We start from the raw sequence: 16423 nt of genomic DNA on the forward strand, positions 1-16423 counted from the left end.
AATCATACAGTGTTGTGTTGTTAATCTGCGCAAAGACCCTAAATTAGTTCGCCAGCTCCAACTCAATGAAAACACAAAAAGTCTTTATATGTTAAATCCAGATGTCTGTTTCCAAGGTGTAATCGCTGATTACTCAACAAATATAATACATCAAGGAATCTTAATACATCAAGGAATCTTTATACCTACCAATCTTGCCTTGATGATGACCGACTGGTCGAAACATGTGTCAGCTGTTGATTTATTGGATCTCATCAATAAATCACACCTTGGAAACAGACATCTGGATTTAACATATAAAGACTTTGTGTTTTCATTGAGTTGGAGCTGGCAAACTAATTTAGGGTCTTTGCACATATTAGCAACACAACACTCTGTATGAGAACATCTAATCAGTCAATTCTCCATTCATGTAAGTTTATGGTTCTTATTTCATTATGGAGTTTCTTGTCTGGATTAAGAAACTATTTTCTGTAATGATCTTTTCATTTCTTCTCACTAATGGCTTTTAGCAGCAGTGAATGATTACCATTCTTGTTCAAATTTTTTAATAAGTGCCTAATATGGGCACTAGATTTTCAGCAAAGCGCTTTTATCATGTTCTCATTGTCTTCTTGTTTCTTTTGGGCTATAATTTGTTTTATGTGATTTTTATATTTCGATTTTAGTTTTTTCGTTTCATACATTCAAACTTCTTTTGGTTGATTTAATAGTTTCCTTAATTTACGTTTCATGTTGGATTTTAGTAATCTGATATTTAGGTCATTAGTATGTTTATGAGTGAATTCAGGTCAATGATTGTTTCATGATTGCTCCTGGAAGAGGGCAAAGCAATTATTGTATGGCTGAATTTTAGCAATTTTATACTCAGTAGTTGTACGGACATTTTCTTTAATTATTTTTGTCAGGAGCAATTCAATTTTTGCCGGTGACCATTTGAGCTTATTTTGTCCATTGTTTAAGGAAACTTTGCCAGCGTAGAAAGAATTTGCAGGCGCATTAGCAATCCTCCAAGTGATTTCTAACATGTTATGATCGCTAAATGAAGAGTCAATGATTCTGAGGATATGTACGCTATTCAAATTTTGTGATGAGATGAACACATAGTCAATTATGGTTTCAGACTCATTTCTTTTCCAAGTGGGCCTCAGGCTCTTATCGCTGGAAATGGTTCCATTCAGTATAATGACATTTCTCTCTTTCATTAGTGTCATCCATTTCTTGCCCTTAGGTGTTAGTTGCTTGTGTTCTGCAGCTATGCAGTTTGTGTTTAGATCCCCAGCAATTATTGTTGTGCAGTGTACAGGTTCATTTTGTATGATATCAAGTGAAGTTATTACATAATTTAAGAAGTCAGAATCAGAAATTAACATAGCGTTCCAATGTAGATTTAATAATTTAATATCGCCAGATGTGTGTTTAATGGGTGTTTCTATCATCAAACTCCATCTTTAGCAGTTGTATGCATGAGTGAGGTGCAAACAAGGGAGTTAATTTGCCTCTACAGTCAATCCACAAAGCAGTGAGTAACTCTGCCATTGGTCTTCCTTTTTTTTGTTTAATTAGCGTATTCTAGCAAATTTCATAATCAGGTATTGAGGGTTGAGAGGTTATCCAAGTTTCTTGCAGCAGGATTAAGTTATATGTATCTAATGGTTGCTCAGGATTTTCTTTCAGCAGGTGAGAAAAGCCCCTTCTGTTCCATACCACGATTTTTAATAGGGCAGATTTAGGTTGGCTCTGATGATTGCTTACATGACTGGTATTTTCAATTGCTTGGCGAAGCCAGGACCATTTGGTTGCACATGTCATGTTTTTATTAGGTTCAGAGTACACTTCCCTGCGCAGATTCCATTTTAACCCTTCACAGTGTATACGTAGCTGGTGTTCTCCTAAATGATCTCCTTCATATTTCTTTTCATTTGGCAATGGTTTGTCGTCTCTATCTCGAATAGTTGTGTATGATATATTGGTGCTTATTTCAAAACCCAAAGTGGTAAATGCCTCTTTGTAGTTCCATATACATTCTTTTAAAATATGGGATGGAATATTTAAGGTTGCTGGGTCCATTCTTTTATTGTTCTTGGTGTGGATTGTTTAGATATCTCGGGATTCAATTTGTTTCAATTCATCCGTTGCCCAGCAGCTAGTTAATATTGTTGTCCTATGAGGAAATTGATAATTCCGCGATCTGTCCAACATGGTTATAATGAAGGTATCCAATCTGCTAAGCTTTCCATGGTTATTTTTTGTGGATTCCTTTTTAGTAATTTGGTTCAAGTTTCCAAGAGAAAGGGCACTTATTTGTTGCTGTTTATCAATGATTGTTTCTACATCGGATTCATTATAGTGTCCACACAGCTTTCATGACTTAGATACGCAAGAATACGCAGGCAGTTTTGGGGGGATTCAATTCTCATGTGTACAGATTCTTTTTTGTTCCAGAGTTAGGAATCTATCTGTTTTAGAATGAGGAAAGTTTAACTGTAGTCTCTCAGAACTCAACTCCTTTATCTTGTGTATTTCTTCACTTTCATCATCATCAGCAGAGAGGGGAATTTCCGTTTCTGCAATTTCTTTAATGGTGTTTGTTGAGTAAGTAGATATGTGCATCAGCATGTCATCAGAGATTTACATGTCAGGGTTAGAGCTGCCTTGTTTAGAGGGAGGGACACCCAGGCAAGTTTTTGGGTTATACTGAGCCTTGTTGATACCATTATTAGATGTGGTTGCTTCCTCTGTGTTTGATGTTACTTTAAAATTAGTTACACATATTTTTGATCTAGAGCTCGCAATTATTTTTGAATTTTTCTGATTTTAGTTTTCTTTTTTTATGGTGCTTGTTTAACACTTTCATAGTTTTTTCTTTTTTCCCTTTAGGACAGGAGAATACCTCAAATAGTGGTTCCGTAGATGCTTCGGTACTTTCTATATTGCCCCTTATTTCGTGAATATTTTTCACTTGGATTATTTCGATTGTAGTTGCTCCCGTCAGGGATGTCAATAAATATTATTATTTGATTTATTTATATTTATTTGTAATTAGTTATAAAACATTTACAAAATTCCACTAATTTAAAAACACAATAAATGACAGTATATACATTTCATCATAAATCTTATAGACATTATCATTACAATAAAACATTCACAGTATTAATACGACATACCCAATTTATACACTCTTAGGAAACTTTGCTACTACTTGATACAATTCATGATATTAATACATTCAAGACAATAAATAATAATAAAATACTGGTCTTCAATCCAGACAATTAAAACACATTTAGAATCATTATCAGAATAGGAATAATAGATCTTCAACCCATCTTCTTAGAATGATTCATTGTGCTCCCTCATTACTAAAGGGCTTTGGGAGAAATGTATTTATTGTTCCCCAAAGTCTAAATAAAGCAAGGTGTATTGGCACATTATCAGTGTTTCGGCAATAGGTCCAGAATGCATCCGTTTGGATAGACTCATAACTATGCACAAAACTACCAAATGTGGTCATTATCTCAGGGCCCAACCCAACACACTCAGTAAATAAATGTTGAGTTGTCTCCACTAGTGCACTACTCTTACCAATTCGACCTGTACGTGCCTGGCGTGGTATATTAAACCTAGCTCCCAGGTTAACCCAAACAGGCAATTGATTCAATCTTAATTTCAATCGAAAATTCCTAGTTGCTATACTAGGACATATTAACAGATACCTCTGTGCTTTGAGATATCGATGGGTAACCTGAACCACATCAATATGGGATCTTAAACTACTAAAATGTTCATAATTCTTAGGCCAGTCCCATAAGCGTATTTTATTTTTCAACATACATTTCAAAATTCTATAACTAGTGCCCTGATTAAATTCTGGTGCCCAGCCAATATTCTCAAACCACATCATCATAAGGTTTGTGAAATCTTTCCCTTTACGCCCAACAGTGTCTTGACCATAGGTAGCCATCAAACCTAAGAGCTGGCATTTCGGGTTCATGTTAATTTTCAAAAACAACATTCCCTGATTTATTCTGCCCCGACTTTTTAAAGAGACCAAGCCTAGCTCCAACCTTATATACTCTATCGGTACAGACTGAGCCAGGCCCAGGATTGTTTTCCAAAAATAACTCTCGATGGTATCCAACCACCGTAGGTCAGCCATCGCCAAGACATCTAGCCCGTATAGTACCATCATACAGAGGCATTGATTATATAAAGTAAAAATCCCCTTCAAAGACAATCCAGCTGTCTGGCTTGCAAACCTATGTATCAGATTAGTTAATCTCTTAGCCTTAATACCATTGCTTTCTTTTATATGACAATATGTATGAGAGGAGCTCATATCTAATCCAAGGTATGGACATTTTTCAATCCTTTCTATAATACCCAGGCTAGTGTTAAACAAAGGACATTTAATGTACTTAGGTGCAACAACCATCACCTTCGCTTTATCCATAAATTGCCGGTCAAGTGGCACAGCGAGTAGAGCGCTCGCTTTGACATTGGTGCAGAGTCTGCTAACGCATCGAATCCCGGCGGGGCCAAACTCAGCCTTTCATCCTTCCGAGATCGATAAATGAGCACCACACACCGTGGGTAATAATAAACAGCGCTCAGATACCTGAGGGTTTGAAGCGGTATATAAATGCCAAATTATTATTATTATTATTATTATATTTATCACCAATTTGTTAATTTTAGCATACTCCACCAACTATTATTGATTTGTCTGAAGCGGCAGTCTCTGTTTCATGGCACAGGTCTTTTGAGGGTTCACTCAGCTTGGATTCAGTGATGTGAGTCATAGGCATAATTGGGAGGATTAATCTCATGTTATTTTCAAGTAACCAATCGCATTTGGTTATCAGTTCTTTAGAGACATTTTTCTGATCGTGAAAACGTTTTTGGATGTTCGCATAAGTTAAAGATTGTTCTTGCATTTGCTTGTCCAGTTTCTCATACAGTTTGGTTAAGCTGTATAAGGAAATATTCATTGCAGTTAACGTTATTTCATAAGACGGATTTAAAGACTGTCTGATACCGAAGAAAGGTCTAGGGGTGGGTTTTGCAAAGGATGATTCAGAGTGGCATGTGCTATTGCCGAATGAAGCACCCAGATCATGGTATAAGGCCGGTGAGTGTGACAGGCTCGAATATTGCATGCCATGAGTTCCAATTTGGCGTCTCATGAACTATTTGAGTGGAGTGAACTTCACACATTGAAGCGTCATGTTGCGCTGTTTTCAGAGTAGGGTCAGCAAACTCTTTTTCATTGACAGACGGCACGAGGTTGATCAAGTTTGAGTTGTTGATGTATTTGTTCTGGCAGAGGTTAGGGGAGGTTACGAGGCCAGCACATGTGCTTTTCGATAAGCTCGTGTCTTGAAGCTTTCCTTCCAAGACGTTGCTTTTTATGATTTCCAAATATAAAGGGATCCTTTGGAATTTCTTTCCAGTGTATACTGATCCCATGATAGAAGTGTTAAGAGCTGTTGTAGTCCTTTCTAGCTGTAGTTGCGTGTTTTCCTTTGGTGCAGGGAGCGCAGCATCCACTTGAGAATTACAAGCTAATATTTCATCATCTGCAATGATGCACTCTGCCTCAGGTGTTGACATCTCTAGTATGGAAGGGGAAGCATCATCTGCTGGTGTATTGGAAAGGTTAGGAACATCCGTGTGCAAGCGCTCTTTGTTGCTGTGTGTGCAGAGTATGCCAGATACCAGAGCTGCCTGACATCGGATGTCAGTGATTTAGAGCAAGCATTTTCTTTTTGGCTTTTAAAAAAAAAAATCCCATTAGGGGAAATCGGACGCACAATCGTCAGAAATGGAAGCTCAGGCTCTAGCTCGATTATTTAAGTAGGCATGCTCAGTGGCGTCGCCAGGAAGCGAATTTAGGAGGGGCACAGAGGGGGCCAAAGACAAAAGTAGGGGGGGGGGCACAGACAAAAGTAAGGGGAGAACATGATCACTGCTCGCCTTAGGTAGGGAGGCACAAGGGGGGCACAGGGTTTCACAGGGGGGGGCTGGACCCCTCAGGCCCCCCCCTAGCGACGCCACGGTTTTAAGCTCATAGGCAGTCAAGCAGGTGGCTCAACTAAGAAGCACAATCAATAGTAAAGAGGGACACTAAGTGGAGGCTTCTGGCAAGTGCTGCCAGCTGTCCAGCTGAACAGCCAAACAGCACTCGTCAGAAGCACTCAGACAGAAGCGCACGTGCTTGTGATCTTGTAGGTAACCTGGGAAAAGAGGCGTAGCCTCACTCTGTAGATGAAAAATATAGTGTTTAGAGTTCTAAAACGCTATTTACAATGTTCCAAATGTCAACTGGAAGTTAGGTAAAGGCAAGTACCAAGATTAGCAGTGAATGAAGTTCAAGGTGTGTTCTCCAAAACAGCAAAATGTCGTGATGGGGCTTTCAATACACAGCATCCCCAGTCAAACAGCACTCAGCAGAAGCACACACGCAGAAGCCTGCGGGTGCTCGTGTTCTTGTAGGTAGCCTGGGAAAAGAGGCAGACCCTCACTCAAGATTAGCAGTGAATGAAGTTCAAGGTGTATTCTTTAAAACAGAAAAGTATCGTAATAGGGCTTTCAATATGCAGTGACCCCAGCCGAACAGCACTCGCAGAAGTACTCAGGCAGAAGTATTCTTGCATGGTGGTGTCGGGGTCGGGCAAACATTTGTGCAGCAGCAATACCATGTTTTCTTTCTTTGGCGGTACATTTTTACTGACATTAAGGGCAAAGCCAACAAGAGAATGTTCGTACATGGGAATACTGACACAATACGGCAGAGTCAGCATGAACACGGTTCCTTTGGTATCATTACTGTCTGTAATAATACTGGCCATGCATAGAGTTCGCTGGTACATTTGGGTACTAGGACTCAGGAGCGAGGCACAGCCCCCTTGTGTTTATGCTAGGTTAAAAATGGCAGGTTTGATTAAAATACATACTTACATCTTTTACCTAGTACAGTGCAAGGCGTGTCCTTCCAGCCGCATGGTCATCACCGAGAGTGGCACAGCTGTGATTTATTGCCAACCATTAGGGGAGGGTGAAGGCTCAGTATGGTTCACAGTGGGACCCAAACATGTTCTGTTACGTCACTGAATAGGAATGAAAGATAGAGGCAGAGAGAAACAGGACAGTGGAACCTCGCTCCAGGTAAAGAGCTTCCTTTGCCTACACCAACAACACCTCCATTCCCTCTCAATAGAACCAAATGCTTTTTGGTATGCAAAACCCTGGTGTGAGGCTACTTCCTTTGTGAATGTGTGTGACCTTTGATTTCTGTTCCCCGGACAACTTTCTGTAGAGTTGCTCTTTCTATGGCGAGGGTGTTTCCTGTCCTCACAAAGGAACACAGAGAGGCAATCCCCCAGGCTACTGTCTCGCTAGCAGTAACAGGAAAAGCCTGCCTGGGGAGAATACACATAATTTTTCCACAGCTGAACTGGGTTCACAGGGCTGACATGTGTGATATCATATGGATGCAGCTTGAAGAACTATGAGAGATGCTGGCCACCATACCCTAAACTCAGGCATAGTTTATATTTGCAGTTTATTGTGCAACCAGGACTGCATTCACACAGATTTGTAGTTTTTGTAACAAGGGTATGTATCTTAAATGCAGCCTCTGCACTACAGAGCATTGGCTATCAATGCAGCTATCAAAAAGGCACCAGTGACCCCCTGAACCTGCTCTGTGCCACAGAGAGTAGCCGCTGCAGAACAGGCTACTGATGCAGCTAGGCACAGGTGTACACTATACTTTTGGAACGGAGTTTGGGAAAGGGGTCCTGATTAGTAGGTCACCCTTTCTGGGATGGATAGGCATGCATTATTTTATTAGTGAATACAAATAAAAAAAAGACAGGGCTTCTACACCCTTGCTAGAAGGAAATTCCTCACAGTCCAACATATTATCCCAGCTATAAATTGCTGACTGTGGTCCTTTTAAAAAAAGGGAACAGGGAAAATGGAGTGTGAACAGGTACTTTCCCATTTAACCTGTAGCTGCAAGCAACCATGGCATACATCTAAAAATGTACCCCAACATGGGGCAATATTTTGCATGTTCTAATCTTTGACCAGCAAGAGCGTGGTCTGAACAGGCAGCGCCTTAATGACTAACCCATTAGTCACACCCTATTGCAAAAGGCCAGGGCTCCAAAATTCACATATGGAGGACCTACGACCAACCTTCACCAGCAAGGCAGTCCCTTCGAAACATTGTCAAACGGCTCTGGACTCTTTCATACTGCTGTCTGCAACAGCATAGCCAAATGCTCCAAGATCGCAAGAGGAAGAGATGGAGTTCAACGTTGTGGTCACTAGACTCATATCTCTGTCCCCACAGCAGTGTTACGCTGGTCTGGAGCCCCTGCAAAGCCAGCAACAGCTGGAGCATCAGAATGCACAAAACTGCCTCTCGCCAGGCAACACAAATAAAAATGGAAGGGATTGGGAAGAGGTAGGTTTTATACTGCAGGTGGACTAAGGGAGTCAGGAAACGTTCTGTATTGTCTTTTATTTGGCTGCAGAAGAGATTGCCTGTTTTTGAAGTGGGCAAGCCTTATTTGGTAAGCACTGTATCTGCTCCATAATTGGGAGAAATCTGGCCAAGGCTCTAACTTATGTTTCCAAAGCGACACTTTCAGATGAGCATACATTAGTGAAAGGTATATGAATGAAAACTCCATAGGTTGTTGCATGTTTCTTTCTAGATAAACGGGGTTAATTACATTTCAAGTAAACATATTTGTAAATACAGTTCTAGAGTGGGCATGCTTTATACAACACGGTTGGGATGTGAAATTCAGCAGAGCATCACTTAATAATATGCCTATCCTGTATTTATCCAGGTCAGATGATGTGGATGGAGAAGTACCAGTGCATGCTGTTTCTCTGCTCTCCCTTGCTGCGCACGTTGCACGAGCTGGAAGAGAGGCAGATGCACATCTCTGATATAGCCCCTCATGATGTCACCAGAGACCTGATCCTCCTGAACCAACAAAGGCTCGCGGAGATGGAGCTGTCCAACCAGCTTGAAAGGAAAAAAGAAGAATTGAGGATCCTGTCAAAACATCTCGAGGCTGAAAGGAAAAAGACAGAAGCTCTGCTCTACGCCATGCTCCCGAAGCACGTAGCCAATCAGCTCAAAGAAGGGAAGCGAGTGGAGGCAGGTGAATAAATCCTACCTTTTTTCCAAAGAAAAAATGACAGCACAGTCCATTTTTTTTTGCTTAAATGATCTTTTTAGCTGAACTTGTTTTGTGTGTGTTTTCTGATTGTGGAGGCTCGAGTCTCACCAATAAAAGGCATTATGCTTGAATATCAATTGAATATCAGATTTTGAATTGCTGGCTTGTTTACTATAACCAGGGAAGTCATTTCACCAAAATGCCAGGAGTAGCGGAAGTGACATCACACAACCCTTGACCCCTGATGACATCACAGGGAGTGATGTCATTTGACCCCACCCCGAAGTGATATCGTGGGAACCGATGGAACACAACAATTCACCCGTTGAAAAAACAGGAAGTGGCCTCACATAGCATTGTACACTATGAAAAATATGGTTACGATATCACTATAATGCGATGTACATTTCATACAAGAATGGATCGCCATATCTATCGTTAAGATCAGTGTGTATAGGCCCATATTACCAAATGACTGTGAATGCAAGCAGACGCCCATGACCAAATGATAATGATGTGTTATATAGCACTTACGGCTAAGCGCTTTATATAGAACAAATATACACCCAATATCACCCAACCTGTGTTGGTACTCATTTATCGACCTTAGAAGGATGAAAGGCTGAGTTGAGGCGTTTAAGAACAGACTAAATCAGTGACTGAAGTGGTGTGCCTGAAAAAACCTTTAATGAGTCTAGCAATTGTTGTGTAGAATTCCAGAAAGACACATTATTTGGGATTCCTATTCTTTCTTATTTAGGGTCAGTGCTGAAAGTGTTAGACGTGTGGCACTCGTGTTCTTGTTTTTCTTCTTTTTTAAGGGGCTTGAACAAGAAAGCCAGCCACTCCATAAGTAAAGAGCCACATGCTGCTGGCCACAGCCCAGGAGCTTGCATTAAAAATATTTTTTTTTAAATTCGTTTTTTTATTTTAGTGATCGCATGGGAGACCTCAAAGGTCGTAGTTGCGACATCTGGTGACCCCTAAATGGTGTCCCTGACTATACCTAGAGGGTAGTGCAGTGCATTGTTTTAGGTTAGTGGGCACAGCCGGTTCTGGCTACTGCCACAGCTTGATTCCTGACCAAGCAAAATCGCCACTGCCGATGCTGAACTAAAATGCCTTTAAATGTACAGCACGTCCACGCCCCTGTACCATGGAGGTGGAGCTAGGCTCCTCAACGCACTGAATAGTAAAGTCCAGACAGGGTTTTGAGGCATTTGTACTGAATATGCATTAAAATAATGTGCATGTAATACTCCTCATGGAGTGTTTTGAACATTCTAAAAACCCAAACTGATCAGTTCCCAGCCCTAGAGTGAAGGCTAGAGGTAGAAATCTGTTAATCAAACTCGCTTTCTGCAAACTATTTTATTGTAAGCAATGTGTTCATAATTATTTAACGTCAGTGCATGTGACCCTCCCATGTGTATTGCCCTTTTAAGCTGTGGGTACCTCCCAATGTTTAATGCCCTCTTAAAATGGACTGACTGTGTCATGGCCCAAGCTAATAAAAGGAGCTACTGCAAGGACGTGTATCAGAACGGCTGCAGACTCCAACCATGGAACATCTGTTGTCTTCAACTCTCATTCTGGGCCTGCAGGTTTACACTGTATGATCACGGTCCTGCAGTCCTGACATGAAGGCCCACGCCGTGTGATTGCAGCCCTGCAGGTCCCTGCTATTCTAGGCCCTGCAGGCCATCCTGGTGCCCTAGTTGTAGCCCAGGCACCCAACATGCAGGATACTGCCATCATCCGAGGTGCTCCAGCACCCAGGCTATGCACAGCCTTACAGGGTCCTACTCTGTAACCAAGTAACTGCTGAACCCATATGCATGCATCATTATACTTTGCTGAAACCATACCCTTACCCAGAAATAATTTGGCTCACACATTGTTTGTCAAGTGTTGGCAATAAAAGGCCGTAGGTTTTTATTGTACAGATATGGTCATGCCAATAACATTAATATTATTATTATTATTATTATTATTATTATTATTATTATTATTATTATTATTATTATTATTATTATTATTATAAGATAATAAACAATACTTTTGGGCACCGGGTCTTGGGGTTACCCCCTCTGGCCCGTGCCCGCCTTCTTATGTCCCACGACTTGTTGTGGGCACCGTACAGTGCCCTGTACTTCTTATACTTTGTTCTTCTCCCTTATTTGTAGGGTGCAAGGGTTTTGTGGTAAAAGAAGCAAAGGTTTGGAAGGCACTGAGTAAACAGTGCACCTACTGTGTGTTTGGGTCCCCATTCAGGGTCCACAAACTGATTGTGTTTTCTCAGAGCATGCCGCTCTGTATTTATAAGACCCAATGGAGCCCTGGGTCTTTGATGTGCATAGTAGTGGGGGCTGTTAAGTGTCAGCCCCCGGCCGGATAGCCGACTATCTGGCCCCCGCGGGGGGCAGGTCTTTGAACCTGATCCCTGCCTGCCTGTTGGTGTCCTTCGGTGCTTAGCACCTAGTTGCATGAAGGAAGGGTGAGGTGATTGCTCACACCTCACCCTTCCTCAGCTTTTTGCAGGATAGACTGCGTGTCTCTATGACTAGGAGGGGGAGGAGAGGAGCAGAGAGGGGGAGAGGACGTGCTGCCCCTCTCCAGGCCCGCTGATGGTAACAGCAGTTACCCTGCCTCGCTTTGTGAGACACTGCAGCATTGCCCATAACTCCTGAACCCATATGCAGGCATCATTATACTTTGCCGAACCCATACCCTTACCCAGAAATAATTTGGCTCACACATTGCTTGTCAAGTGTTGGCAATAAAAGGCCGTAGGTTTTTATTGTACAGATATGGTTATGCCAATAACAATAATCACATATCATAAGATAATAAACAATACTTTTGGGCACCGGGTCTTGGGGTTACCCCCTCTGGCCTGTGCCGCCACACGGGGGCAGGTTGACGGCTGACCGCGTACCCCCAAAAGTATCTCCTATTTACAACCCCTGGAGGCTAGAGTTGCTGTAATTTCTCAAAAGAAATGTTCCATGCCCTTGATAGATAAGTGAGTGCCGTCTTTGTGAAAAAGGTCTGGATCACCCAGTGTAATGGCTGGGTGCTTTATGAAGCCCAGTCCTCTTGCTGTGCAGAATGTTTCTAGCCCCCTGTTGATTTTTCGTCTGGAAATGTCTACAGATTTGTAGCAATTGGCCCCTTGCCATTTCTTTCTAGGCAGGATGGCTGAGAAATAGTTTTCTGTTCCTTTCCAATTGTGTGCAATGCCTGCAAGGGAGTCGCACATGTCCTCGAGTAACTGTCTCCTCCCCAATGATACAAGGTCATTGCCACCTAAGTGGATGATCAGAAATTCTGGCGGATCCCTGTATGCGACCAGTTCTGCTAATGTTTCATGGATTTCTGCCCATCGCAGGCCTCTGTAGCCCCACCATGATGCAATGGTGTTCGTGAATGGTGGCCTTTCTTTGGTCTCCTCTGCCCATCGGCCCGTCCTGAAGATAAAAGAGTGGACGACTATCCATGCTGATTGAAGCGCGGTCCTCCTTTCGCCTGGTGTTTCTGTATGAAGGGAGGGAGAAAGAAAGGGTGAGGGTGGCTGGCTATATTAGTTGCAGTCTGATGTATCTTTTGTAGCAATCTGATTTCCAACCACCTATGTTTTTCAGATGTTGGGGGGCTAAACCTCCCTGCCATGCTGAGGTGGCGGCACCTATTCTGAAGGAATGGGTGCTGAAACCCTTGGGGTCCCATCCGGCATTGTTGATTGCTTTCATCAGCACCCCTTTAAATTGGTAGCGGCTTAGTGCCGAGGCCTCCTTGTGGATCAAAAACCTCCCCCCAACCTTGGGTCTTTGTGCATAGTAAAGATTGGTGATACATACCGGGCAGTTTACTGCTTCATCGATACAACAAATATTGATGGTTCTTTTTGCCCCAGTTTTCGATTGTTGTACTTCTATGCTGATGCTCTCCTGTCTGACCCTGACTTCCATGACGGCCAGGCCGTTGCTGGCCTTGGTGCTGGAAGCAATGAGTTCACTCACTCAAAAAGCCCTGAAGTATGCCAAGAAAAAGGCTGTTCTGAACAGTAAGATCTCATGTGGATGCCAACATATGGCCTCCAGCTGGTTTGCAATTTGAACCAGTTTGCAGAAATCAAGGAGGCGGCGGGTGTCTACCTGTGGGCCCTCTATTCTGTCCCACTCTTTTAATGCATAAGTAATGAGGGGACTTTGTGTGGGGTCTGAATCACCCCGTATTTTAGAAAAGTAAGAGATTGCGACTAAATGTCTTTTAGCCCAGTCTCTCTTAAAGCCCTGTTCATGTGCCCATTTTAAAAATGTTTCTATGTCTTTAATTGTTATTAACTCTACGTGTTTTATGCCTGTGGCTTTAAAAACTGTTTGTAAGCACTGACTGCATTGCGCTGCGGTGGTGCTTGCCAGCGCTTTCCCCGCCATCTCCGTGAGGAAACTTAGGGCGGTGTTGACACCCGTCTTTGAGGTGTCTGGTTCTCGTTGGACATCCCGGCCTTGACTCTCTGGCACTGGCGTTGATGCCGTTATATTTTTGGCACCCCTATTTGAGGTGCCTGGTTCATGTTGTGCATCCCGGCCTGGGCTCTCTGGCACTGGCGTTGATGTTGTTATTTTTGATTTCCCATTATTTCCCAGAATTCCGCTGGTACTGGCGTCATCTGTTCGTGGGCGTGTGGCGCTAGCTCCCGGAATCTTGGCCACTGGAAGCGAGATAAAGCATCTGCAATGTTATTATCTGCCCCAGCAATGTGCTTAGCTTTGATCACAATGTTTTCTTGGAGTGTGACTGCTGTGATGGCTCGTAGGACTATTAGTACTACAGGGCATTTGGTAGACCTTCTGTTGATGGAGCCTACTACTGCCATGTTGTCGCACCATACCCAGAGTTTCGTGTTAGCGAGCTGCCTGCCCCAGATGTGAAGTGTTAGCCAGATGGGAAATATTTCTAGGAGGGTGATGTCTTTTGTCCACCCTGCCTGTTGCCATGAGTTGGGCCTGTGTCCTGCCACCCACTCTGTGTCTAGTATGGCTCCAAACCCCTTACTCCTGGCTGAATCAGTGAAAAGGACTCTTTTTGTCCATGTATTCACAGGAGTTCGCCACAGCGAGGTCCCGTTGAAACTTTTAAGGAAATTCTCCCAAACTTCCAGATCTTGTTTCACCTCTGTGCCTAGTCGGATGCGTAGGTGTGGTTTGGTAAATGATTTGATTTTCAGTTCCAGGCTTCTGGAAAATATCCTCCCTTGAGGAATTATTCTGGCATGGAAATTGACACTGCCTGCTAAAGACTGAATTTCTTTGACTGTGCCCTTGTCTTTAGTTATCAGGGCTTGTGTCTTCTCTAAGAGTTCTGCGATTGTTGTATTCGGGATCCTGCATAGTCCTTGTGCAGAGTCAATTTCAATGCCCAGGAAAATTATGTTGGTGGCTGGTTTGGTCGTTTTTTCTTTTGCTAAAGGTATGCCCCAGAGTGCGGCCATTCCTTCTAGCTTTGCCAGTGCCCTGTTGCATTCCTCTGGGTTTGCTGGGCCTATGGCCATAAAATCATCTAGGTAGTGAACTACTTTGCTCCCTGGTGTCTGTTCTTGAAAGGCCCATTGGAAAAAGGTGCTGAACTGCTCGGATACTGCGCAGGACACTGCACATCCCATTGGAAGGCATCTGTCTACATAGAATTTATTGTTAAAAGTGAAACCTAACCATTGCTGGGAGTCTGGGTGGACTGGTAATAATATGAAAGCAGATTCAATGTCTAGTTTGGCCATCAGGGTGTCCTGCCTCATTCCTGTATGAGTCTTACCGCCTCTTGAAAGTGTGTGTAGGATACCGCAGATTCCGTGTGAGGAATGCCATCGTTTAGGGATAGGCCTTTGGGGTAGGATAAATGGTGGATTTGTCTAATTTTTCCTGGCTCTTTTTTAGGGACCAGTCCCAGCGGTGATATTATGCACTCTTTGAGGGGCATATGGTCCCAGGGACCAGCGATCCTGCCTAAAGACAGCTCTTTCCTGATTTTGCTTTCCACTATTTGGTGGTTGTCCTTGGCAGATTTTAGGTTCAGTTGGATGTTCTGTGACCCTGAGCCATGAAATAGTATAATAAAACCTTTGGAGAAACCCTGCCAAATATTTCCGCTGGTGTCTCTGTCTGGGTAGTTCAATAGCGCATCTCTAAAAGTTGTATGCGTTCATTGGTGTACTACCTGGGGCCAAAACTGTGGTTGAAACAGCATGGTTAGGACTTGTTTTTTGGGTTTTTGGCTGGCAGTCTGGTGCAGTTGCTTGCTGCGTGGTCACCGTTGCAGTTTGTGCAAGTGTGTTTGTACCAGCATTCCTTCCCCCAAGAACATTGGTTTATTCCAAAATTCCTGCACAGAGTATTGGCTTTTGAACCATGGTTTTTGTTTTGCTTTTGGGTATTGGACTTAGCCGTCCACGGCTGATTCTTCTGAAAAGGCTGTTCTCCCTTTTTATGCTTTTCTTATTGTTATTTCTGTGACCTGTGTTTTTGGTATTTTTGGAGGGTGTCGTGGAGGCCTCTTCTTCTGCTGGGTGTTCCGCATTTAACATGTACAAATCATTTTGGACCTCGTCCCATTCTATGGCTGGCCTCTCTGACATGCTTCTCATAAATCTGATGTCGTATGCTATCCAGGTCTTCCCCTTCTGTGCGACTTTCACCTCTCTTATTTTATCGATGTAGGCACATATTTTTCTCCCATCAAGTGGGAATTATTCCTCATAGATTGTTGCTAAGATGGCGAAGGCTTGGAGCCAGTTGTCCCAGTTCTGTTCTACCTGGGCGTTTCTGTCTGTGGCTTTCTCCTCTATCTTTTTAGGGTCTCTAAAAGCATCTTTTCCTTTACGCTGGGCTTCTATTAAAGAAAAGATTTCTATGAATTCTTTGGCCCATATGGCTTCTTTAAATGTGATATCAGTATTCCATGCGAGGCATCTTTTATGTCTGTTCAGTAATTCAGTCTGGAAAGATTTCATTTTTAGTTCTATTTAGGCATTGCAAATTGTTGCTATGTCTGTTGGATTGTTGTTGGTCTGTCCCGTTTGCCCTACTGTAACTGCATTGGGAGTTGACCATGCCTTCAGAGCCCCTGTTGGGTCTGCTGTGATTGCTGTTGGAGCAGCTGTGGGGGCAGTCGTTGGTGCAGCTGGTACTTGTGTCTGTGCTGTGTCTGGAGAT

General features: G+C 42.8%; 1 protein-coding gene across 2 annotated transcripts in view; it reads left to right on the forward strand.

Moving 5' to 3' along the window:
• The window catches only part of LOC138491587 (guanylate cyclase soluble subunit beta-2-like), a 707294-nt gene that overhangs the window by 427815 nt on the left and 263056 nt on the right, over positions 1-16423 (forward strand). For both annotated transcript variants that reach the window (XM_069618174.1, XM_069618173.1), the window contains exon 10: positions 8871-9191. In XM_069618174.1, coding sequence (XP_069474275.1) covers positions 8871-9191 — 321 coding nt within the window. The remainder of the gene's footprint in view (positions 1-8870; positions 9192-16423) is intronic.

Source organism: Ambystoma mexicanum, chromosome 10 (assembly GCF_040938575.1).
Source record: "Ambystoma mexicanum isolate Mex_15411 chromosome 10, UKY_AmexF1_1, whole genome shotgun sequence".
Classification (NCBI taxonomy): Eukaryota; Metazoa; Chordata; class Amphibia; order Caudata; family Ambystomatidae; genus Ambystoma; species Ambystoma mexicanum.